The sequence below is a fragment of the Myripristis murdjan genome, chromosome 15, assembly GCF_902150065.1.
Source record: "Myripristis murdjan chromosome 15, fMyrMur1.1, whole genome shotgun sequence".
NCBI lineage: Eukaryota > Metazoa > Chordata > Actinopteri > Holocentriformes > Holocentridae > Myripristis > Myripristis murdjan.
The window spans coordinates 6,376,789-6,403,937 of NC_043994.1; the positions used below are offsets into that span (position 1 = coordinate 6,376,789).

General features: G+C 40.2%; 2 protein-coding genes across 4 annotated transcripts in view; both read right to left on the reverse strand.

Annotated features, from left to right (window-relative positions):
- Positions 1 to 572: 572 nt before the first annotated feature.
- cfap36 (cilia and flagella associated protein 36) lies at positions 573 to 17,731 on the reverse strand. 3 transcript variants are annotated; one of them, XM_030071145.1, is made up of 12 exons: positions 17,382 to 17,731; positions 15,943 to 16,007; positions 15,641 to 15,742; positions 11,048 to 11,162; positions 10,867 to 10,954; positions 7,709 to 7,868; positions 7,185 to 7,292; positions 5,102 to 5,216; positions 4,383 to 4,564; positions 2,390 to 2,551; positions 1,917 to 2,000; positions 573 to 837 (listed from the first exon to the last, which is right to left on the reverse strand). In XM_030071145.1, the coding sequence occupies exons 1-12, from the start codon at positions 17,485 to 17,487 to the stop codon at positions 754 to 756; spliced, it is 1,371 nt and encodes a 456-aa protein (XP_029927005.1). In that variant the 5' UTR covers positions 17,488 to 17,731; the 3' UTR covers positions 573 to 753. The 3 variants fall into 3 exon arrangements, with proteins under 3 accessions (XP_029927005.1, XP_029927007.1, XP_029927006.1); XM_030071147.1 differs by lacking the exon at positions 7,185 to 7,292; XM_030071146.1 differs by lacking the exon at positions 1,917 to 2,000.
- Positions 17,732 to 24,891: 7,160 nt separating this feature from the next.
- Positions 24,892 to 27,149, reverse strand: part of LOC115372707 (inactive phospholipase D5) — an 83,725-nt gene continuing 81,467 nt past the window's right edge. The window contains exons 9-10 of the mRNA XM_030070801.1: positions 27,040 to 27,130; positions 24,892 to 25,765 (exon numbers count right to left, since the gene is read on the reverse strand). Coding sequence (XP_029926661.1) covers positions 25,227 to 25,765; positions 27,040 to 27,130 — 630 coding nt within the window. The 3' untranslated portion in view covers positions 24,892 to 25,226. The remainder of the gene's footprint in view (positions 25,766 to 27,039; positions 27,131 to 27,149) is intronic.

Genomic DNA, 27,149 nt, shown 5'->3' on the forward strand with positions numbered 1-27,149 from the left:
AGCCTGTTCATCTTCACACCTTTCACAGTGCTGTTTGACTAGAGTGAGCTACACAATAATCACCTAGATGATGTAGCAGCTGACTCCTCTCCCTAAAAACACTAAAGACAGTGGGGGACAACAAGACTGCACACTCATGCCAGCTAATGTCAGCATCACCTTGACATGAGACACCCATCTTAATTGTCTTTTTACTTGCATCATGCCAGAAGTCATTGATTCATAGTCATGCCAGAAGTCATTAATTATAACACATGGCCATTTAGCCGCCATTCATAGCCTAACATTGAATCTATATCCACTTATCTGATCTTTTGACTGGCAGCATGTGCACTTACTGGTGCATGCATCTTTCAGAACGTCTAACAGCGTCTTCAGAACTTGCTGAGGACTTCGACAGATCCATTGCTTGGGCTGGGCTCCAGCTCTGGCTTGGACCACATGCTGGCCCAGCCAAAACACACACAACAAAACCCCAGAAAGGTTTACATTTTTCCCTGTGTCGACAGCAATGAAAAGTTCACATCAGTTCCACAAGCACAACCTCTCAACTGAACGAGGAAGATCTCATAGTCAGTGTGTTTTTTATTTTTTTTATTTATTTGTTTTTTTTAATTTTATGTTTTTTGGAAAAGCCCTGAACTTTGATTTTTGAAATCTGATGGGAGGAGGCGGTGTGAAGGAAGCCGTGAGGTTGAGGTCCGGAGTAAAGGGACAGGATATAAAAGAGTATTGCGAAGGAAGTTGACCTTTTTACTTCTTGATGACTTCCTCTTTCAGCTTCTCAGCCAGGTGTTTTCTCTTCTGCAGCTTCTTCTTCTCCTCAGCAGAGATCTCCTGTGGAGGCCAGGCACAGTGGTTACCAATCCAGATGAATAATGACCATGAGCCTACAGGTTGTGAGCACTTTGCCTTTACCACAAAAGGATTAAGACAAAGTGTTGATGACGAGAAAAAGCACGGAAGAGACTAGCAGCACAGAGAGAGAGAGCTACAGGGACTGGCTGGAAAAACACGCTGGGCGGAACTGGAAACTATGACTACATCACACCTGCTACACAATTCTCTACACCAGGCCTCATTTTCAGGATGCTACCTCAGTAGCTGGCACACATGAGTTTCATCACACTGATTTTCAAGATAGGGTAGAAAAATGCGTCATATACCGTAGGTGTCCAGAGTTGTGTCTAACACTTGAACACAATACCAATTAAAGTGATACTGCTCCATACAGTAACTTAAAATCCAACTTGTTTTGCAGTAATTACAATTTTAAAGTAGCAATAAAATGTTAAAGACTTTCTGAAATTTATAATCAAAATTCCATTACTTCTGCATAAACCTGCATCTTTCTTACTTCTCGTTCCCTTCCTCCCTTCCTCCCTCACTATCACTTCTCTCCTAGCAGAAAGTAAGTCAAAGGAAGAGAGGAAAGGAAGGAAGGGAGGAAAGAAAGTGAGAGAAGGAAGCATAAGAGAACAGAATTGGGACTGTTGTCTTCTAATATTATTACCCACAGCCAACTACAAAGATCTAAAATAGCTGGCATATTCAAAATGTAAGTTACAATAGTTACAACAGGAAGTACATCAAATTATGAAAACAAGTGTCACAAAATTCTGTTTCATTGTGATTTGAAGGTGCAGTGAAAATGAGGCCTCATTCTCTACAGCTGATGGCCTTGCAGAGCTATCAGTTGTAGTAATGAAGGAAAAAAGCTCAGACTACTGTAGTACATTCTTTTTATGCTTGAGGGATAGAGATAAAGATTCAAAAGTCACCACTTTTATAGTGTTTGTGTGTGTGAGAGACAGTGTGTGCATGAGAAAGAGAGCACTGGAGGGAAGATCACAGCAGCGCACTAAGTGTGTATACAGGCGTTCACATCGGGCAGAGCTGGGCAGCTGAGCGGTCACCTTCTGTTTGGAGGGGTTGGCAGAGTGTTGTGCTGGTGGAGGGGGGAGGCAGGCCCCGTTCGTCTGGGACTGGCCCACTGCCCCCTGACGGGCCGGACCAGGTCAGACAAGAGCATGAGCCCGATAAACAAAGTCAAGAGAAGGTGGTGAGGAGTTTGAAGGAGAGGGGAAGAAACATGAAGAGGAGGAGGAGGAGCAGGAGGAAAAGTGAGTTAAATGATTCAGGTGAAATCAAGAATGACGATTTAGAATGAAAGAAAAGATAAATATGCAACTAAAATGAAACTTAGGCATGAGCTGCTGGTGTCATTTATTACTGTGACTCAACTCCAAAGCTCTGAAATTCACTGTATATCAATATTTACTAACTATAACTTAAACCAAGTGTTTTGTGGGCTGCAGTTTCAGCTGAGGAGTACAGGGGATCCAGCTGGGAAATTTATGAGTGGAGGGCAGGAAAATGCTGTATTTACCGGGGTGGGGGGTGCTGGCGTCGGGATGGTGGGCGTCTCCTCTGGCGTGGCTGGCAGCTTGGGCTTCTGCTGCTCCTTCTTCAGGGCCTGCAGCTTGTCCCGCTGCTGGCGTAGATACAGCGCCCTCTGCTGGAGCTGCTCCTTCTGGGACGCTGTCAACTCCTGAAGGCAAGAGGAGGACGAGATCCAGTGAGGGCACGGTACACACAAGCACCCATGCACAAGAACGACATGAATTTTGCTAAATGATTCCTCTGCAAACCATACTGAAATAATTTAAAAAAAAAAAATTCTAAGTGTCAGCTGAACCTTTCCCATGCCATTTCTGGACTGTATTTGTTTTCATCCACAGACACAAAACATTCACAAAATCTGTAACTTGAATTTGTTGTTGAGGGATCTCAAAGCCCCTCTGTGTCTCTACAACAAGCGGTACAACAATGTTTGTTGCCTGATCATGACCAGCTGTAATTAGTAATGAGTAATGAGTAATTATTAATTAGGAGCTGGCCGGTGCCTGTCTCTGCCTTGAATGAAATGCTGTCCAGTCTCCAAATTCTTTGTCTTTCCTTGTTGACCTGATTATACTGCAATGGAGGTTGAGAACCAACTGTATGATTTATTTTGCCTGCCCTCATTTGTGCCTTAAAAACAACTAGGTACACAATATGGTGTATGAAATGTTTGTGGAAAATAGAAAAACACAAAGCCCATGATGATATTTTGATGTGTTTAAAAGGACCATACCAGTCATTCTGTATGTTCAGCGTAACATCTACGAAATGTAGATACTTTGTGTTTCTGTTAAAAAATTTTCCCCAAAGCAGTTGTATTTTAGAACTCCAGTATTATTTTTTCTCCAGCCATTGGTTTACATTCATTCCACTATGATATGATAATGACCTTTCAGAGACTTCAAACTTTCTTCACACCAGTGTTCCATCACTGGAATAACGTCGTCCACATTAGTTTTCCTAACAGCAGCAACACTGTTGTGTTTTGATGACTTGAAGTGAAACGGCCCCTTCACCAGGGGAAAACAGTCCTCGGGGAAACGTTTACTCTACACAGCCAATTATCAGTTCTATGGTTTATGAATGGTGATGACTTTTTATGTTGCAGAAGCAGAACATTATCAGGTGGGTGTTTCAACCACAAATTTAAATTAATACCCCCACATGATTTGCAAAATGGTTTGTTGCAATATAAAATGTGGTTAAAGTGAATGTAGTGCATTTGAATGGGCCAAGAATTGCTGCTGTGGATTTTGTCTTTGATCTCAGTTGACCATGGCCACCTCACTGGCCACCCTAAGCACCACGTCACTGATTTTTTCCCTGTGTGGAACCATTCCTGACCTGCCAGATGCTTTAGCTGTGCACACATCCTGTGGTTATACCAATTTCTCACCCATTAAGCAACCTGAGAAAACACTACGTCATGAGGCAGACCATTTGCAACAGAGAATAAATAAGTTGAAAATCACAAAAGCCATTTGACCACACTGTGTATTTTACTGCACTCTTAAACTGGCTGACAATACAAGGGCTGTGGTGCAGCGTGAAGACAGCAGTGACATGTGACAGTAGAGACCTTGAAGAATCCATAGATATCTTTTGATCCAAATTAAGGACATTCAAACAGCCTATTTTCTTAACATCCTTCTACTGAGTAGAATCAAGGACTTAAGCTTGGTGTTTATTTAGTAGTCACTGTTGCCTAAGTGAGTGGATTAAAGGAAAAGGGACCTGAAATAGTGACTATCTGGCCTACATTGCCACATTTTGCGGAAAAAAAACACTGGACAAGACACTGATTTCTGTGGCACCCCAAAGTCACCACTGGTCCCAGCCTGGCCACCCCAATGAAAACTGTCTGGTTCTACCACTGCTGACCTCAAGATCTTTTCCAGGAATGCTAAATTGTGGCTAAACTCATGATGCAGCGTGTACACCATGTGTGTATGGTGTGTATAGTAGGCGAACAGACTCACAGTGTATGGCTTGGAGATGCCAGCTTCCTTGCGTGCCTCATCCAGCCACATCTCTGCTGCAGTCTGGCTGTTGCTGCTCTGCTCCTTGCTGCTGGGGCCGGAGCTGGCCGAGGGCTCACTGCCCTTCACTGGAACCCTCACTGCTGGAAGGGCTTTGGGCTCCGCACAGTTACTACCACGCTCTGGACACACACATTCAGTTCAATTCAATAACTCCCATCTTTCATAGATGAGTTGTGTGAAAAATGTAATTCCACAGAACAGAGCACTTTAAGATAATTCATATGAAAGACTGCCAAATTGATAGAAAGACAATGTAATCATATTTATGCAATGGACCTTTTACACAGCCGCTATTCTGAGATGAAATAGCAGGTAAACACAGGTCTTACCAATGACATTAATTAAGGTCCCATTCCATTTAAGTGTAGCAGAGTCTTGCCAGCATGAACAACACCAGGACCGTAATATTGAAACGGAATGGAACCATTATCCTGAGTAGTAATGCCTGCTTTTACTCTGCAATTCATGTCAAAATAGCTACTATGAAAAGGGTCTATTCATGTTCAGAACTGACAACTGTCAGAGTTCATTTCTGAACACTAAATCAGCCAGATATAAGTTAAAGTAGAGTTCTAGTGGATCCCAAGAGACAAGCAGAGTTTTTGAAGATTTGGAACTGGGGACAGAGGTTGGATAATGATGTTATTGTGGTCTACCTGAAGGGAGTTTAGTAGAAGCAGAGGAGCTGCTCTTGGCTGGACCTTTCTTATCTCCCCCTCCTCCTTGGGCAGCCATCTTCTTCTCCTCTTTCCTGGTGGGTTTGCCATTGACCTGGAGGAAGGTCCAACAGGCTGTGAAACACGTTACACAAACAACAAAAGAAACAAATCCAGTCCACTAATGCTCACATTACTGAGTACAAACCAGCAGCTACTACAGTTGTCACTTGTATACTCAGGTCTTGTCTACCCGACAGAAACAATCACATGATCCCTGTCACAGTTTCTGACAGAACAGCATACAAACCGTTCACTGAGCAACACATGGCTCTCCTCTCCTCTTGCTGCTGACATTTTACAGTCAACCTTGCCTCTGATGGGTCAAAAACTTACCACGGAGGCTCTTGATTGGTGAATAATTCAGTTGCTGCAGATGCTGACTGCTCTTCTCAGTACTTCACAAAAAGCCAGAAACACTGGCAAGTTCACCTTCAGTCCATACATTTACAGTGCAGATATTCACACAGTTATCAACAGGGTAGTCTACTAGGCTCTATCAGGCGTTAGACTGCTGCTGGATGGTTGTTAGCTGTTATGAAGGATCAACATTACAGGCTATAAAACTACAAAGCTACTACATGGCCTGCCTACTCAGACTGAACAATAATGGTAAGCTTGTCAAAAGATTATGATTATGCAGCCAAGTGCGATATTGAAGTCACATAAGCTGCATTTTTTTTTATAAAGTTAAAATGTATGACAAAATAGAGACATTGGCCTACAAATAACATAATTTTTTTCAGTGGAAATCAAAGTTATGATGCAAAGATTATCATTGACACTAAAATCCTGAATCAGACTGCAAACGCAATATCTGTCAAAACAACTGCAATGTGAATTTTTTTACCATATTGTTCAGCCCTACTATCTACCACACAAGCTGTAACACTCTAAAAGATAACGTCTGCCCTCGGGATGCACTGATACTGAGGTTTTGAAAATCAGGTCGATGTTAGTCAAAGACAGAATAGTACAGTAAGTGGCTGTCCTCTGCACAGCCACTTACTTTCTTCAGGGGGCTGGTATTTCTGACTAATCAGAATAACTTATTGAACTCTTTAAAGATGAGAAATTATGTTTGTTTTTTTTGTTTTTTTTTATGTGTATATATTCAGTCAACAGCCACTTGACTAGCCTGTATATCACATCAGAGACCAGTCGGCTTATGATCAAGTCTGATGAAGCAATATGCAATATGTGTTGCTTTCAATGGCAAAATATGTTCATAGTTATATATGAGATATATAGGGTATAAATAGTTTAGAGTATTTATGAAGTGGGTCTAGAGCAGGGATACAAAAGTAGTTTAGGCCAGGGGCCAATTTTGGAAAATAAAAAGGGGCCAGGGTCCGTTGGAAAAAGTGAGTCATTACTGACCTCTTTCCTTTCAACATGTACATGTCCCAAACATTTGTCCTGCTGTACCCAACGTGCTAAACATACCATGGCTTAAGGTATTCGCCACAATAGAAGTTAAGAAAAAAAAAAAGTATAAATGAGTAGCAAAAAAGTGCAGCACAAAAACTGTAAAATTATAAAGAAAAAAGTGGAAAAATAGAAAATAGAAAAAATGACCAGAAAAACATATTTGTAGTGATTATGACCCACAAAAACAAAAAAATAAAAAGGACTGAAGTGAACTTTGCTCTGATGGTGAAATAAAAGCTTTCAGAACAAAAGCTGCACTATCCATGGGCTCCTGGGGGAATCACAGGGTTAAAGGGAAACTCTGGGATTTCAGTTATCCTGCACATATCCTTTGGAATTTAATTGGCTTTAAGGGGGCACCATCAATGTCCTGGAGGGCTGCATGTGGCCCACAGGCTGGACTTGTGTCCAGTGTCTATGGTCTAGAGCTTTGTTGGTGTGCAGCAAGATGTTTGACTTGACTGTACTAGAAATGAAGAACTGGTAGTGGCAGCGAAGAAGCAGCAATGCATGCCTTAGTTTGGGCAGGAAGCTGTGGTGTGGTTTTATGAGGTCAGTGACTAAAATACTACTACATGGCTGATAAAGTTACCAGTTCAGATTGAGTGGCAGTGTTTCCATTCATTAGCGGGGCCTGGTGACTACTAATGCTGCTGCTGCTGCTGCTGCTGCTGCTCTCACCCTTCCCTTCAGCTTTGGCCTTGACATGGAATAGATAACACATGGACAGGCGGACACGTCAACAAAAGAGAGATGGGGCTTTGAGAGTCAAAGGGAAACTGGACTCGTACACACACCTTAATCATTAAAAATCAGTAGCATATCTGTGGTATTCTAACACAAATTCAACACAATATTTAAACATTCACAAAGCAGAGATTACTCAATCCAATACAGGTAAGAGAATAAATTATAGAGAACAAAGAGAATAAATGATTACAATATGCACTGCAGTATTCCATAAAGATTTTATTCTTACTAATATCAGTGTATCTTTTGTACGGGTGGCTTACGTTTGGTGGGGCTTGAATAAAAGGCTTACAGGGGCCATCTGAGGTTCCAGAGGCTAGCTGGGTCACAGGTCTGATTCAGTGCCTAATGCTTATAATGGCTTACCTTGGCAGTGCTGCTTTGTTGGGTGGCGGCAGGCGCAGCTTTCTGGGCTTCAACGCTATCCCTCATTGGCCTATCCGAGGAGCTGCTGGAGGTAGAGCCTACCTCTTCCTCCAATAGCAGCCTCCGGGACATTTCCTCGTCATATTCCTCTTTTGACTTCCTACAGATCAAGAAATGAGACAGAGTGAGAAAAACAGAGTGTTTGTTTAGTCTTAGTCTGGGTTTCATAGTGTGCATTCTTGGCCACAGGTTATCCTTGACCTTAATCTTAACCTTGGTCTACTTTTCCTCTAATCACAATTCACAATTGTGCCCAAGACATAGAACATTTTTGCTCGGCCTGTAAAGTCTGTAAGTATCTCTTCCCTGGGGTGAAAAAGACAACTAGAGATACAACAACTTTAGTTATTCCCACTCGGTAACCAAGATATGCCTCAGCTTGTTAACAGGCAACACCAAGGTGCCACTCACAGAGAAATCCCTTAATTTAATTTATTAGCAGCTTGGATTTCCTTCGAAAAGACTTCCCCAAAGGATTAACAATAATCATACAGCAAGAAAAGGGAGTGCATGTAAGAGAGCACAAAAGGGCACAGGACAAAGAGAGATGATGTAAGAGATGATGTAATATTTTACTATTCCCAGAGAAGATGTACAATATCTTCACATCTGACAGGGGATCAAGAAAACTGAACATAAGCAAAGACTATTGCAATGAGAAAAAATAAGCAAAACACCAGCATAAAGGCTTCTCTGGTGGCCTGGCCATGTTGCTGCAACCATCCATAAGAGAAGTTGGTAGATAGATAGATAGATAGATAGGTATACTTTATTGATCCCAGATCCAGATTGATCCCAAATTTGATATTTATCAAATTTAGATTTTTATCCCTTTCACTCTTTGATCCTATTGGGTTTTAGAAATGGTACATTGCATCAAACTAGAAAAGCCCAGGCTTTTCTAGACCTGTTCAGGTAATGCACTGAAAAAGATTTACTTCCCGTTGTGATGAACCGAGATGAAATTCTTGCAATCAAACAAACAATAAGACAGTTACTGGATGCATCATACGACTCATTCCCACTTCACTTTCGGCTGCACAGAAGTCAGCGGTCAATATTTTTGCTCTAGTTGAACATGAACTACATCCCACTGAACACACTTCTAAGCTTGTGGCCTAGTTGGATCCATTCAGATCCTAGAGGTTAATGCAGTGCTGATGACTGGCCAAGGTACCCGGGTAACACAAAGGGGATAGAAATACTATTTTTCTCAGTTGCCTGTTTAGTGTCAATCCCTCCAACCTAAATTAGCTGAACCCTAAGGAGCTTAACTGCGGTCCCGCTGCACACAGTGTGTTCTCTACTTGGCCAGGCTGCCACTGGGGAAATCCCATTAGACAGAGAGCAGGGGCAAGAGCCGGTCAAGCTGCAAGAAACCTGCACACATACCACCACAGCACTATGGAGGGAGTATTCAGACTAAATGACATAATGTGATAAATGCATATGCACATAAATAAATACATAGATGCATCAAAAAATAATGTATTTGATATAGCAAATCAAATACACTTATTATTCTATCTATTCTATATCTATTCATTCATTCATTATGTTTACATAATTCATTAAGTTTACATTAATGCCTCCACTTGCTGTGCACAAATCACCTTTTGTGCACCAAGCTGCTGTTAACAATGCATGGAGTGATTAAAGGGAGGGAACTTGCAGCTAATTGTAAGTTCACAGCTTCCAAAAGTTGCTCTGAGTTAGTTGAGGCAGCAGCTAGCTTGATGTGAAAGGCTATTGCATTGATTTTTAAGACACATAGCACATAACTGATTCAGCAGCAATGCCGACAGAAGTGTGTCCATGTCCAGGGCAGTCATTCCTGCTACCGCCTCTATTTTGCAGCCTAATTCCCTACAGAGGCTCCTGCAGGTTCTCAAGCACGGCCTCATCACTGTCATGCTCAGAAACTGCTGATATCAACACAATGTCTTCAGAGAAAGCTTCAATTGGCTCCAAGAAATCATGGGACTGACCAGTTGCTTCCAACACTATATTATGCAATATTTCTAGGTAAGACTGGGCAACATATCAATATTGTTTTGATATTGTGATTTGAGATTAGATATTGTCTGGGGTTTTAGATATCGTGATATTGTGATCTGGTGTAAGCGTCATCTTTTCCTGTTTTTAAAGGAAGCATGATAGTAAAAGCCGCAGGTGTGTGAACTTATCAAGCTGTTCTAGATGTTCTAATATTTGTTTCTAGCTGCTGGGCCATCATATCCAAATTACTAATGACTGTTCATAAAATTCCTATGTAAATAAGTGGTCATCCCTACAATATTGTCACAATATTGATATTGAGATATTCAGTCAAAGACATTGTAATATTTGATTTTGTCCATATCGCCCAGTCCCATTTCTGGGCAAAACAGTTGCCCAGGACACCACTATTTTGTAAGAGGCATGAACAGTTCCATCACCAAATGTCAGCAGTGGTTACAGCCTGCCTATTGATTATGATATATGAAGCTGATACATTTCATCATACACACCACATCTTGCTACACTTAAATAAACTAATAGATGAATGGATGAATAAATGAATAAATGCTATATCATATAACTGTTTATACATTTTGACAGATGCATATGTGATGCATTTCTTATTTGATAACTGTCCTCTAAGATGACAATGCCCCTATCAATTATACAAGATTGGCCACCACAGTGTTTAAAATACATAAAAATAACACTAACCATGACCAAGCCCTTCTAAAAAACCAAATCTTGAATGATCTGATCTTGTATAAGCATACATTGTACTCACAGATCCAATAATCACCACAGATCAAAGTCATTATGATTAGGACTTATCTTGCCCTGAAAGAGATGAATGGACTGAAACCATGTCAGAGGAGTCAGTATGAGGATGCAAAACATCTAGCATGCCAGCAAATATCCAATATGATGTCTTTTGTCTCAACTGACTGGTATGGCTTTTGTTTCAGAATATCTCACAAACATTTGCTAGGATATTTCAAAGAATGGACACACAAGAAACCAAAAAAGGCACAAACTATTACAGCAAACGCATCAGGATTGGCAAAGACTACAAATTTGCCACTGAGGTTGTGTCTTACTTGAGAACCTCCTGCAGGATCCTCATCTCCTGTTGCTGCAGCTCTGTCATCACGTCCACACCATCCGTCAGACACTCCGGAAGAGCCCCTACACACACACATACACATTATTTACAGCATTGCCTGATTTGGATGTGTTTGTCTGTCTGTGAGTGTGTGTGTGTGTGTGTTTCTTGCCTACCGTTCCTCTCCTTTATGACCCTGAGGGCTTGTAGCTGCAGCTCCATGTTCTTCTGGACCATCAGCGAGCGAAACATCTGGAAGTCATCTGTGGCCAGAACAGGCTGGAACACCGTCTGAACAACAGCATAAAACGCCAAATAAAACCACTGTCCTCGGTGGATAATGATGGACCAACAGTGCTAAGACTTGACAGATACAAGTCTGCCTGCCTTTAGAATGAAGTAGGCCAGTGGTTTTCAAACTGGGGCCCAGGGACCACCAGGGGTCATTGAGAGGGGTTCACAGCAAAAGGAAGAATTTAACTTTTATGACATTTCTTGACATTAGAACAAGGAAATGCACAGAATGGCTGTTTCACTTGGGATTCATGGTAATCCTAGTTTCATCATAGTTTGGCTATAATGACTTTTGTCATCTTCTCACCTATTAGGTTTGCACATTTTTGGAAGTTCATTAATCCATTAGCTTGTAACATTTACAAGCAATTGATTAATTAATCTGTTAAAACAACCATACAATTTTGCTTTTGAAAATAAAGCAATAAATGTGTGTTTTTTCTCTATCAAAGACTTAACATTTGAGATGGGTATTAACACAGATATAGAGTACATGTATGAAAATAATTTAGTGATATGAAGGTTGTTTTGGAAAATGAATAGGGGCCAGGGGTCACTGGACATGAGCCATTATTGACTTCTGTCCTTCTCAATCATATAGTATATAGTGGTCAATATTCAAATCATTTACTTAAATTGATTAAAATTAATTGAATTAAATTACAAAAAAGACTAGAAAATTGTAGGATAATTTGTATGCAATTCATTAAAAAGAATACTAGAAAATGAGCAGAACATTTGCCAAAAAAGTAAAAATTACAAAAATACTGGAAACAACCAAAATTTTAGTTTAAAAAAAAGACCAGAAAAAAATATATTAATATATATAAAATATTTGTAGATTGTGATTTTGTATTTAAAATTAAATTACAAGAACATTTCCATCAAATTTCAAGAGAAATAAAAAATAATTCCTCCCAGTATTGAAAAAGAAAAAAGACTGGAGTGAATTTTGTTCAGATGGTGAAAAAACCTTTCAGAGAAAAAGCTCCACTACCCACAGGCTCCTGGGATTTCACAGTAAAAGGCAAACCCTGGGACTGCAGTTCTTCTGCTCATATCCTTTGGGATTTGACTAGCTTTTGGGGGGGACAACCAGCAATGTCCTGGTGGGCTACATGTGGCCCGCGGGCCGGACTTTGAGTATCTTTGGTCTATAATGAATCAATGAGTCATGGGAGAAACCCCACATTACAGACATTACATAATAAACCAGCCTTCAATGAATTATCATTAACAGTAATTGAGTAATTGATTATCAATTAATAATTAACATCCTTACCCACCTGGTCTACTGTGTATCTATTTTGGGGTTCCTTGTGATGAAAAATTTGTGAACACCTGCGTTATGATACACATCTACGTAGACACAGAATAGGTCTAAGTAGATGTGTATACAGTATCTGCCCTAGTATCTAAACTCAAAAAAGTACTTGAAAACAAACCCTTTAAATGATTCTGTATGTTTGTTCAAATGGCAGATGTCTTGCTGGGATCAAACCCTTCCAGCAGGCCAAACCTAAGCCACAGAGAGACAATCATGGGGACTGCATGTTCCTGTCAGGGTGTATTTGCCCCACCAACCCCTGGTAGATCAGGACAGGGTGTATGTCTGGCACAGGAGGCACACAGCTCAACAAGACCCTATAAAAATTAGGCTATGTTTAAAAGAAATGTACTTAGGCTTAATCCTTAGGTAGCTTTACCAGTAACCGTCTGTCATCATTCAAAACTTCATACCTCATCTGGACTAATGCCAGGCAAATCTTTCTGACTCAAACTGGTCATAGATACATGTTCACTCTAACTGGGTCACCTGGTTCTGTCTCTCAACTCTTGTCCTCCCAATTTCCTTTCTTCCCCTCCTCAAACGCTCTCATCCCTGTCCTCTCTCTGCTTGTCTGTCTCTTTCTGTTTGAGGGCTAGACCTATATCCTGTTCCTCTGAGCAACTTAATCACAGATGAAGCTTTTTCTGGCACAGTCAGCTAGGTAAGTCTAAAGGGATATGACACCGCAGCACATTGCAACACAACTTGCTGGCCTCTCTTCATCTCCCCTGGCTGGCTGTGTGACAGCTGAGAGAGCGGCCAAACACCGCTGTTTCACTATGTATTGGCCCATGCAAATTACTGATGAGATCCACTGCTTTTTATTTAATAAATAAACACTGAGCATTAGTTTTGAGTTATGAGGATCTACCAACACTTGTGAAAAGGTAAAAAAAAAGAAGTAATTTGGCTTAGATTTCTCAAATGTGATGGGATTCTTGCTGAGAGATCAGGTATTGGAAAAACTCGGTAGCCAAAAATGTAGAGCTGCAACTAACAATTATTTTCATTATCAATTAACTGTTGATTATTTTCTCGAATAGTCAATTAGTTGTTTGGTCCACAAAATGTGAGAAAATGGTGAAACATGTTCACAATGATCACAGTTTCACGCAGTCCAAGGTGAGGTCCTCAAAAATGTCTGGTTTTGTCCCGTCTACAAGCCAAAGGTAGTTCACTGTCATAGAAGACTAAAGAAAGCAGAAAATATTCACATTCAAAACAATTAATTATCAAAATAGTTGGCGATTAATTTACTATTGGCAAATGGCAACTAATCGATTATTCGACTAGCCTAATTGATGCAGCTCTACAAAAGTGTCTCTTTTCTCATATTTTAGCATTTTAAAAAAAAAAAAAAAAAGACTACTAACAGTGTGCTGCAAATGGTTTTTGTTTCAGCACAGGGGCTTGTGAAAGGAGACCATCATCTTGCTCCAAAGACCAGCCCACACTTTGACCCGTTTTGCACATGATAAACAATTGATCTCAGTGGTAACTAATAAGATCAAACTCTCTTTGAGATCTCATCAAAATCTAGATATCTGTCCCTATCAACATATAACGCCAACATACAGCCCCTAATCACTAATCTCCCCAATGGACCTCTATGGATAACTGGTAAAAAGTTAACCATTACAATTTTTACATCTTTACCTGACAAATGTAATGCACTTCTCAACACTTTGGTAATCAGAACAGGACATTTTGTCCAGAACAGCCTGGGGAATAGTCAGAAGTTGGAATACACATATACACACTTCTAGGCTTTACACGATCAGGATTTTTGGGGCCAATCACCGATCACCGATCAGTGAGTTTAAATAAACCGATCACCGATCCGATCACATGAGGGAGCAATATGTCTATTTAAATAACTTGTTTATTTACGGTATATACTTATATACCGTCTACTGAGTATCAACAAAAGTATTCAAGCATTTTTGCCAATGGTTAACAATCTTTGCCATGCCCCAAACTGACAGAGGTACTGTAGTGTTGTACAGATTGCAAATAGCTTGAGTTTTATCTGTTTCAGACACTTTGAACAAGTCCCACACCACCGACATGTTTGTTTGAATCCGACAATGATTCAAGATTCAAAGAACTTTATTGTCCGTCACATAGTGACAGGGCTCAAAACTAACATGGCGGTGGTGTGGAACTTCTTCCGAGTAAATGAGACAGATAAAACAATGGAATGGGAGCATCTGCAAAAAGTTTCAACACGACAATGACGTCATTGATCGGATCGGTGAATTATAACGTTACAGCCGATCACACAAATTGCATAAAATGCAAAATATCGGCTGATCCGATATGGCCAATCAGATCGGTGGAAAGCCTACACACCTCTATCCAAGGCACCCTCATGTACTGAGAGTGTATTTTTGGTATGATGGGTCCTCGAAGGAATCAAAAACCAAACCTTGGAAGTGTTTTGCTCTATCCATCGAGTTACTCAAGACCAAAAACATGAACACACAAACATGTGCTGCCTTGCACAACCACAATCCCGGGCATGAACATGACATGAACAGTTGGGGTTATGTGCCTTGCCTAAATACTGGTGAAAATGACAACTGTGCATTTCCCTTGCCCAGTTTTTTTTTTTCAGTCTGCCTCATTTTTCCAGCCGTGACCTTCCAACCACAAGCTTGTTTCTCTAACTTTCCACCTTCCACAACATTTTTACAGCCCAAAACCTCTTGCCAGTTCACGTTTTTTTCGATCGAGGTTATGAATTAAGTTAGTACATTTTTTTTTAAAGATTATGAATCAGCATGCCACAGTTATGACCTCTAAATATGCATGGGCCTAAATTCAGTTAGAATAAAAGAATAAATTATGTGTATATAGTAAAGGAGTAGAAACAAAAGTACAATTGTAAATTACTTCTTAAAGTTAAAGTTAAATTCCCATTTTGCTGATTTATCAGAAAAATAAGCACCTCCTGCTAAAAGGGAGTCCGTGAGCAACTAAATTTAGAACCAAAACAGATCTTCTGCCCTGTTAACTGATCAACTATAAGTAGACAAGAGAGTACCCAGGCTTTTGTAAGACAATCCCATCCTCAAATCAGGTTAGTTGGCAGGGTGACAATGGTGGACCGGCAGGACAGATTGCGCAATACTACTTAACATACCTGCAGAGTTTTTGACCTGGCAAAGGGAGAGGTGCATGCGTCTAGAAACTGCTGCTCGTTGATGCCAACCTCCTGCATGTAATTCTCTAACAGCTTCTCCACCTGCAAGAGCAAAGCAGCTTACATCAGGCCACCGCTTGATGAGTCAGTAGAGTGAAAACCGATGAGTCATGGGATGAGTCTGTTGTCTGCTCAAGAAAAAGTTGCACCCATCATTAAAATGCTTTCTGTCGAGCATGCTTGAATGCACACTACAACTATAACAAAGCATGACAGACCCCCGGACCAAGGAGCATACTCACCAGCTGTTTATACTGCTGATGGATTTCTGTGTATGTTAATTTGTTTTCATCTTCTTCATCAAAAACTGAAAAATAAATCACAGATTAATAAAACACTAGACATTCAGGCTGGAGCCAAGGTGTGTATTTTCAGCAATTATGATAAACACTGACATTTGTTACACCAACCCTTGCTATGTTAGACTGCAGATATTTAGGTTGCCTATTATTTTAGTCACCCATACCTGCACTAGATACCTATAAACTAGGGGTGCAAAACTGAACCGTTCAATACACCACACACCCTACAAAGTGCAGTGCTCCAAACACATCCATACACTTGGCTGATGAATTAATGAATATACTGAATGTATTTTTATGTTTGTTTTAAAAAGTCAAAGTAGACTTTGCCTTTGAAAGAATATTTGTTGAATCCATATTGTTATTCAAAATCTCTAAATGAAATAAGTTATTTTAAAATACAGAGAACTTCAGAAATACCTGTGTTTTTTCTGCCGGATGTACAAAACAAACTGAACTGAAACCAAAGTTGTGACCCAAAAACTGCAAGACAAACCAAACTGTGGCTTTCTTGAACTGTTACATATCCTACTATACAACTAAACCGTTATCCACATCTGCTCTGTAAAAAAAATAATAAAAATGTATAATAAAATAAAAATAAAAATAATAAAGAATCAAAATTAAATTAAATAAATTTAATTTTAGTTTATTTTTTATTTGTTTCAGTATTCGTTTTTTTTGTTTGTTTGTTTGTTTTAATAATATAGTGGGGTCTCAGGGACAAGATATAAGAAGTTCACAATAGGTATTACAGTATAAACAGAACACTGTCAAGGCAACTGACTGGACAAATTTGTCAAAGGATTAAAACTAAAGAAATGTTTGTATGTTATTTTATTTTAGTTAGTTTTTAAGTGCACAGTATCGTTTCAGTTAGTTTTCGTCCCCACCCCCCACCCTAAAGTCTAGTTTTTTATTTTATTTCTGTTAACTAAAACGTTTTTATCCACACGTAGTTTTAGTTTATAGTTGAGTTTTAGTGAACAATGATAGCCTTGGTATGTCGCCGGTGTTAATTAGGCATTAGCTTGGACATTAGCTGGGCTACAGTAATATGATTAGCCACCTTTAACTCTACCTGCTGTGCTGTACCATAACACCACCTAACACATGGGCTTTGTGGCCTGGGCTAGCTGCTGCATGTCTGAAACTCTGACTGACGTTACTTCGCAGCGTGAACAGTAACATAATGCTATGTAAAAATGTCTGTTATCACAGCTGGCCAGCAAACGTCAACAAAAATCACCGCAGCCACACGCTAGCGTTAGCTTAGCCACAATGCTAACGGGACACAAGAGGCGTTCCGTAGAGTGGCGACACTTTGCTGCACACCTAAATCTCCCATGAAGACATGACTGGGTATATTTTTTTTCTACCTGTGCATTTGTTTTCCATAAAGTCGGTGACAGGAATGATCCATTCGGGACTGCCCAGGTAACCAGCGATGCTCTCCACGACCCATTCGCTGTCATCCTCAGCCATGTTGGCTGCTGGGGAGCGCTAGCAACAACACCCACACGGCTTCACACAGGCTCGTCCAGCTCCACCGGGGTAAGACGACGCACCACTCAGGCCAGAGTAAAAAGACATTTGGTTTATTGTAGTGGCTAAACTAGTCCATGGCGCGTAACGGTCGCGGGTTCAGAAACGCGCAGTAGTGATTTTGCAGTCTAAAGTAGTGACGCCGTTTAATACACCGTGAGTGACGCCTAATCGGTTGCTATGGTAACCGCGTTACGTCAGTCCCCCGGTGCTCCGCTCCAGCCCAGTAGCCCAGCTTCTCTCTCTCTCTCTCTCTCTCTCTCTCTCTCTCTCTCTCTCTCTCTCTCTCTCTCTCTCTCTCTCTCTCTCTCTCTCTCTCTGAATGAGCTTGAGTTTCCAATATATTGCCAAAACTTTACAGTTGTAGTTATAATCAGCAATAATAATGTAAACAGTAATGATGAAACAGTCCAATAAATTCATAACAATCAATTATAACAATGATTACAATAATAAGCCTGACTATGGTGATAACAGGCAGGTGAAGAACTAACATAGTGTCTTAGTCAGGTGTTGAAGCACTGTTAGGTGCCACAACAGCTTCAGTGTTTCTTTATTTTCGCATCGGTGAAAATTTTTTAAGCCATTTTTTCTGTCAGATTTAGAGGGATATCTCATTTGTCATTGTTTTTCTATTTTCTCACCACACCTACCTCTGTGTTTCTGACATAAATCTATCTATCTATCTATCTATCTATCTGTCTGTCTGTCTGCATGTGTCTCTCCGTCTCTGTGTCTCTGTGTCTCTCTGTCTGCCTGTCTGTCTGTACAGATAGATAGATAGATAGATAGACAGACAGGCAGACAGACAGACAGACAGTAACGTGCGGTGGGGTCCTTGGCTTGGCCAAGGCTCAATTAACGCAGCAGAACTCAAATTGCATAGCACGTGCATAAGAAATATCTACTATACAACACGTAGATCCGACCAAGCAATCTGATTGGTCAATCAGACGTTTAGAATGTGCTCAAATGAGCATGATAGCACGGCTCGCCCTGCTGAAATGAAAAATACCTCATCACTTAAAATATTACTCTGCCTATATTACTCTGCCTTGCCCGAGTCTGTGTGGTTTCTATGGCAACACGAAACGTTTCACGAAACCTGCATCAAAAACCACTGTCAACTTTGTTAGCCTGCATAATGAACCGTTTTACTGTCAATTTTGATTTATTTGCCGACCTAAGTTTGGATGAATGGCTGAACGAGGAAGACAAGACAGAACAGTTAAAGCCGAGATATGCAAGAGTGAGGAGTGACAAGCTGGATCAGCTGGAGAGGTCAGGAAATGAAGCCAGTACAGCCAGTCGTCTTGGGCCATCAAATGCCTACAAGACTACCTGACAACACCTGGCAAACAGCTGATTTCACAACCGTAAGTAAAGAAGAGCTAAACAAGATCCTCCATGAATTTTATGGAGCTTTAATTTCTATAATAAAGACAATGAAACACCTCAGAAGATTCAGCACCACGGACAGTACCGGCGGAGGCAGATTCAGCACTATGGACAGTATCTGCTGAAGTTGATTCAGCACCATGGACAGCACCTATAAGATTTTCCACGGACAGTATCTGCTGAGGCAGATTCAGCACCACGGACAGCACCTGTAACATTTTCCAAGGACAGTACCTGATGAGGCAGATTCAGCACCACGGACAGTACCTGTAAGATATTCCACTGAGATGTGCGGCTATAACTTTGTTCTTGTTATTAATGTGTTAATGTTATCAGTTATTAATTAGCCTATTAATCGTTATTAATTTGTTTATTCTTTATGAGTTGCCTAGGCCATTTATTTAATTAATTTGTCAATTTGTTTGCATCTGTACATTGAAATGAACATTCAATAAATCAACACATCTGTGAAAACTGTCGTCTTTATTTCAGAGATAAATTGATAACCTGAAAAGGTGATTAGAAAAAGCCCCAAAATGTAGGGTTGAAATTATACAACTCTGTACAGCCTTAATGTTACTGCTTACTTTTGTGACACACCCGCAGCTGAAATAAAACATCTGCCGGTGAGTTTTTGAGTGTTTTGGCGCCAACACTTGAAAGCAGTAGCCTATGTTTAAATATAACGGTTTATATAAGTTCTTTGTAGATAAATATCAGCTGTGCTGCTGAGTCATTGTCAGGGCACCTATTAGATTAAAAATGACTGAGAAGTCGGCAGAAGTATAACTGTCAGTCAATGGAAAAAAAAAAATCCAGTGGATATTCTAGTTATAACATGACTTAGCTAGCAAAGCAGTTTTGTGTTGCTATGTGTGGTATTCAATTTTGGGGAATCATGATGTCTAGAAAACATGATAAGCCCAAGGCGCAAGCGCCTCGTTCCAGGCTGCATCACTGTCATGACAATAATAACAGTCAAGCACACCCTCTTGTGTAAGAGAGAGAGAGCAGACGGACCAAAACACCTTAGCTAGCCAAGCTCCCAGTCAGTGCACCCTGTAGCAAAGTAGATAAATGTAGCCTACCTTCCGCCTGGAAGCTAGCAGGTCAGGTCACGCTCCCTGCCTCTTTAGGGCTCACTCACAGCTAAGCAGCCGGTATTGTTCATGCTAAAATAATTTAAAATTTGTTTGGCATCCATATTTGTAATTAATTCACTCCGATCAAGTTTTTTTTTTAACAGACTAACATTAAATCTCTGTCCCTCGCTCATTCCCCTCCCTTGCGCGGTACGCGAACATGATCGGCCCGTTCCTTGGTTGGGATTGGTCAGGTTTTAGGCAAGAGAAGTTCGATTGGTTAAAGTAATATCAGGTAAGCCAATAAGATGCAGAATAGCCCGGGAGTCATCACAGAGATTTAATGTGATGGAGATTTAACTTAAAGAGAGAGAGAGAGAGAGAGAGAGAGAGAGAGAGATTTCATGAAAAGAGACAGTACTACAAACGTTTTGTGTCAAAAAAAAAAAAAAAAAAATCTTTTCATCGCTTTTCGTTCAGGGCGGGCACAGCCCCCTAAAGCCCCTTGAACATGGGTCTGGCATGAACCCACATTAGACAATTGAGTGGTGCAGAAACCACAGGTGGACCTAGTAGTCTACAGAGATGTGGGAAAAGTGATGTGGTCAGATGAGTTGTATCTCGCTGTATTCACAAGTGGGTGCGTGCATGTGTGGCGTCCACTGATAGAGCACTACAGGCCTGAGTGGTGCATAGACCCATATAGCGAGAGGGTCCTAAGGCTCTGTTTCACTGTGGGAGGCATTTTCCTCTTGTTCCCTTGGAGGGAAGCCACACTGCAAATCAGTACTAAGTTCTGAGTGCTCATCTTTATCCTATTGTGAAACATTTCTATCCTGATGGGAGTGCTCTCTTCCTGGATGACCACGATGAAAATGATGTAAACCACACACTATGGCCTTCACACTCACCAGATCTCAACCAAAGTGAACACATAAGGGAACATCTTTTGGAAGGGCGGAGTTCCCTCCCTTCAGTAGAGTTCCAGAGATGAGGAGAATCTGTGCCAAGGATCACTGAGGCTGTTTTGGCAGCATGGTGGACTAATACCTTACTAAGACACTTTATATTGGCTGTTCCTTAAATTTGTCACATGTCTGTGTGTGAAATAGATAGATAGATAGATAGATAGATAGATAGATAGATAGATAGATAGATTAGGTTATCCAGACATGGCACAGAAACAGTAGTACAGTATACAAAATTTAACTGTCATCATTAGTAGAGAGAAATACATAGCTTTAGAAAAATAAACACAATAAACAACAAAGTAAAATAAAGTAGCTAAATATAAAGAATATAAGAAACCAATTTGCATACATAATAAAAAAATAGAACACACAAAAATATATCTATAGAATTTTTTCAATCTTTCACCTTTAAATCTTTGCATTGCATCACTGATCCTCCGATGCATGCATTGTGTGTGTGTGTGTGTGTGTGTGTGTGTGTGTGTGACTGTGCACAAGCTGCTCATGTGAGGGCCTGACAGGCTCTCTGCAGGCTCAGTCAGAGGTCCAGTTAGGCTAATACTCTGCCACGCAGGGCCTGATTGACAGCTGCAGTAATGCACGGGATTAATTGGTAGGGTAAGCCACCTTGCTTTAATTAACAGCTTATGTGAAAAGGAAAGCCAAGTCACTCATACCCAAACACACACTTATTCACCCACCCACCCCCACGCACACACACGAGCACATCAAAATGAACCAAAGATTATGAATACCAAAGATTATGAGTACAGATTTTTTATTAAGAGTAAAAATGTACCGATCATATAATTCAGTATTCAGTGTGCATTAACAAGGATATTCAATAAATATACACCCTTTTTGGATTGAAATATATATCATATTCTAATATTATCATCAGAAGGCTCTTATCTGTGTACAGTTCATGAAGGCAAGGGCATGCAAGCAGCAGTCATGCCGAAAAACGTCAACAAAATATAGGTAGCATTAAAAAGCTTCAACAAAGTGCATCAGAATTCAGAATCAGTAATCGAGCTTCACTCTGTATTACTTGATAAGCTACTTCACTCAAGCACATCTACTCTCCACATGGGCTTCTCTCTCAGGAGAAACGGTATCTTGCACAGACCTCGGTCAGCAATTAAGTAAAAACTTCCCTGCTTTCTTTAGCCTCAGTGCAGTGGGAGTCAGGTGGGCTCCACTGGGGAATAAAGGTACAATAATAAATGATCCAGTTGTTCAGTAGGACCTTTAAAGGTCATGCGGGGGTGAGAATTTTATGCCTGGAGTTTGTGATTTCCATGTTGTAGATTAGACTTGACTTAAAAAAAAAAAAAAAAAAAAAAAAAAAACAGCAACAACTGGTCCCTGCTAATTGGAAAGCAGTCATAATTTTTACACATTTACCATTTCAAGTGAGTCAAAAAACAAAAAAAAAAAAAAAAAAAAAAAGAAGAAGAGGAATGGACTGTAAACCCAGGTGGGGTTATTCACAGAGGCTGTAAGACTTTTCCAGCCTATTTGAAAGCTGTAGGTGACACTCTTAACCTCCAGATGGCAATCAAACAACATAGCAGCCCGTTACAGCAGCGGTTCTGATTTAAGACGAGCTGTCAAACAATCCAGCTCCAGCTCCTCTGCAGCACCAGTGATGAAACAATGGGTGACTTTGTGCTTTTCAACCAAAAAATATCGATTATGCATTCTTGAGATAATTCTTTTCAAGTTATCACTCTGTATGGAACCAGGGCAAATTTCTGTTGTTTGCCACGGTGATTGTTTTATATGACTGTTAGATGGCCTTTTACAGCATTTTACAAGGCAGTTTATGAGGGAATGAATGGCTGTTTCCAACATACAGTACATACACACAGACAGCATGTAAAGATAGGGCACACTTTCAGTGGCGGGGTCTGTTTTCTTGTAATTAGAATAACATAATTATTATTTTTAACATTACTTTCTTTTACTTGAACACATCTTTATTGCTAGGGATTTGCTTTTTTATTTATCTGTATTTGTCCTATCTCTAGCTGAAGCTGTAATCAGTATAATTTCAGTTCAAATCAAACAAGGTAGAAATATTACATCCTTTCCCATGCTGCTTTCCTTTATGTCTTTGCAGATCTAACATGGACCTTGGTTAAAAAAATGAATGAACATGTCTTAGTTTGGCAAAGAATCGAGAAATAGGTTGCTCCTGGTGATATTCTCTAGAGGACACTGGTCATCCATCTCGTTGCGTACGGCTATCTGGGGCTCAAACATTCAATCTACAACTGATATCAGTAGTTTGGCTACATATGTCATGTCTGTGCTCATAGGCAACTTGTTATCATTCATCATGCGGTAAATCCAAGTCTGTCCAGTGAGTCACTGTTGATCTGTTGCACCATACAAAACAGGCACAAATAGACTGGTATCACACAAAAAAGCTCTGAATGGTTGCATGTCTATAGCAGTGAAACAAGAAATATTGGTACATTCTTTTGCCATATTTGTTGCCCATCTGTTATCCACCCAGCTGAAGACTGTTACACTTTCCGTTTCCTGGCAATGTTCACTTATTAAATTGTCCATCCTGTCATATTAATTTAGACAAAACACTGAATACGCTGCCTTTGGTTTCATATCAAAGCACCCTCTAAGACCACTGGGACATTTTATTTCCAAAACAGCTTGCATTCCACTGATAAAGACATCACTGTGCAGCTCCATAGAGAAGGATTTCCCATTTCCTTCATCAGTTGCCTTGAATGTTAAATTAAAACATTGCTTCCCCATAAAAAAAACCCAAGTGTTGAAGAAAAAAAAAATCACAGCAAAGAGTGTGAAAAGGTCTTCATAACTGTTAAAAGTAAATTGATCTAAATTCAGCCGCTGTTCACCAATAATCACATTTTTAGATTTACCTGCTGCATGTTATGGATAACACACTCAGCAACAGGCTACACACATGATGCTACAGGCCGCCATGTCCTTGAGGTGAAATGCAGATGGTGTCAAGCTGTGTTAAAATTTCATTGTATTGATCTGGCCCACAGCAGACCCTCTGGCCTCTTACTTTTACTGCTCTCTCAATATTTGTTCAATAAGTCACAAACGCTGCTTTCACAAGTAAGCCATAGATATCCTATTGATCAATCAACTAATTATCTAGAGGGGTCCTCTCAGATCAATAGCCCATCTTCCATCACTGAAGAGTATCGCACCTATTTTGAGTCCTGTCCTGAAAAGTTTGAGAATCCTTAAGTAATTTGTATTGGTAAAATTACGTTTTAAATAAACAAAAATGTTGAATATTTCAACATGGCACTGAAACACATTGTCCAGTGGCACAGTCAGGGCCAAATTAAGTCACGGTATAATGCAGTTTGTTTTTTACTTTTCTCGCATTAATTTTATTTGATCAGGTTTAACTGCTGTCAGTAAAACAGGCTGTATCACTCAGAGGTTTAGTCCAAGGCTTAAGGTTTCACTGGAACGTGTTGGCAACAAATGCAGGTTATTAAGATTGCAGTGATTAAGTGATTATATTCTTTCAATGAATAGTAACGTACCCAGAATACTGCAGAAAATGCACAAAACTATTTACATAAGGCCCAATTACCAACAACCAATCTTAGTAAGGAGGCTTGAAGAAACCACAGCTTGTTTGTAAAATTGCATGGTAACTGCCAGAACTTTTTCAAAGATGCTTAGAGTCGCTTTGATCGATTCATACCGTTTAAAGGGTCATAAATAAAACTGCCACAAATCGTTGAAATGGCATTCGAAGTTCAGGCAATCGATAACATTCCATCTATTTCCTCTACTTGAGGAATCTCAAAAGAGAGACAGAGAGAGTAAATAAGCAGCAAAGGTTGTAAGTTTGTAAGATTGTAAGTGTTTCCTCCTTCATCTTATCTGAAGATTTACAATCGACCCAGTCCTAATTTTCAGTCTCAGCAGTCCCAAAGTTTTGGTTCAGTCCTTTAAGAATCCCTTAAAAGTGCCAAACCTCAACGGAGGATTTACTGTCCAACCTGAGTTGTTCCGTGTGTGTCCTCCTTCTAGCTATTATCTGGAACAGATATTACTTGAATCTTCAAATTCCTTTGTGTGTTACAAAAGGACAATAATAAAATGCTACAAAGACCCAGTGTAAGTCTGTTGTAAGTTGCTGGAAGAAAGAAATTCTCCAAACATCATTCAGTGAAAGGGAGGTTAGAACCATAATGCTTTGCGGTCACAGGGACCCATTGGGGATTTCTCTGCTGCCGCTGCTCTCTGCTGATTGGCTGGATGCCAGTGGTTCCATTTGGTTGTCATGGTTATTGATTTTGATTTGCACATGTCCACTGTCAAGGTGACTCATTTTGACCTGTCCTCTCTCTTGGTGACCGCCTATAATTGGCTTCAGTCCTTTGGCTGCGTCTTGTTGACTAATTTTGCCGAGTTCTGGTCTGTTGTCATGGTGATTTGTCTTAATTGGCAAGTGTCCATTGTCTTTGGGAGTGTTCCTCATTGGTGCAGGACCATGCACCAGCCCGCTGTCTAAGTGGCTGGTTTTGATTGGCACCAGCCTGTTCATCTGGTGCTTGTTGCACACAGGGATCTTATTGGTCTGCAGGGAGCGGGTGTAACGTGAAAACCAGTCCCTCTCAAACGCAGCTCGTAGCTGCTCCACTATTGTAGAGTTCCTCTCCTTTATGCCCTCTGCCTGGCTGATCACCAGACCTGCGCCGGCGTTGAAGGTAAACTCATTTCCCACCCAGTTGAGGTTACCTGTCAGGACACAGACGAGGTAAAGAAAAATGTCACCAGGCACCACAGTTTTAGGTCCAAGATGCTCTTTAAACAGGATAACAAACAAGACAAAAACACCAAAACATCATCCCTCAGGGCAAAACACATTCAGTGCTTTGTGACAATGTTGCATTGTGAATGGAGTATCAAGTGTCAAGCCAAACTGCAAAATGAGGATATCATTACACCCCTGGTAAAAGCCCTATAATATTGCCTCTCAATGGGTTTCTTTTTTATGGGGAAATGGACTTCCATTTGTTTGTGTCCCTCTCAGTTAAACTTGTACTTGGCCGGCACATTCCAGACAAAACTGATTCATTTGATTTAATTAATCAACATGTAACTGTGAAGCCTCCAGGGCACCAGGTGCTTTGAGACCATGGGGCTTTTGCCCAATTTGCCCTGTTGCTAATCTAAGGTTTTCTAAGGTATTTGGAAATTTAAAACATCCAGTGACAATATTGCCTGATATTGTGTTATACACAAAAACACATACAGTATCTGAAGCAAGAAATCCTCAAACTTGGCAATCAAACAGTTGTAATAAAGAAATCTTGATATTTTACAGTTTAAAAGCAAAATTAATGGATTGACACACTCCACAGCACCATCTGCTCAGCTGTGATATGTTGCTCTGCTAACTCACTGCTAAGTATTGTAAACAGTGGATCTACTGGACAAGCTATTTAATGATACTTCTGTTTTTAAACAATATCAAGTACTTTTAACTACAATATTTACTGTCTTTTTTGAATATTCATCATATATGGCAATATTGATATATGGATATATTGTTGATGAACAAATATCAGATGGTAATTTTGGTCTTGCTATAATAATGAACAGCATTTACAGACAGCATGCCATGTGGTTTCACTTTTTCACACTGTATTTCAAAAACAAAGTTCTAAATCATCAATATGAACATTTGGATTTGCGTTAGTTGGTGGCAAGCCTCGTATATCACTGAAATCAATGGGCACTGCTTGCAGGCTTGCCATTATTATCAATCAGGAATGCTGTCAAAGTGTGCAAGTTCCTTTTAAGATTACTTATAGATGAATACTGAAGCCATTTATCTATAAGGGTGGCAAGTGCTGAGTGATGAAAAGTAAAGGACTAAAATTACAAATAGAAAAGAGTTTCTGACAAATGCATTTTTATGCCTCAGTAAAAATTTAATTTGGATTAAGGATATGAGGTGATAGAAGGATACAGGTGAAGGCCCTAAACAGTCTAGCCAATGAGCTCACCTAAATAAATGGCGTTCTCTGTCACCATAAACCTGTTGTGGTTGACCCCCTGCAGGCTGCCATCCCTTCGCTCTCTGGGGGTGAAGAACTTCTGCACACATGCATTCACA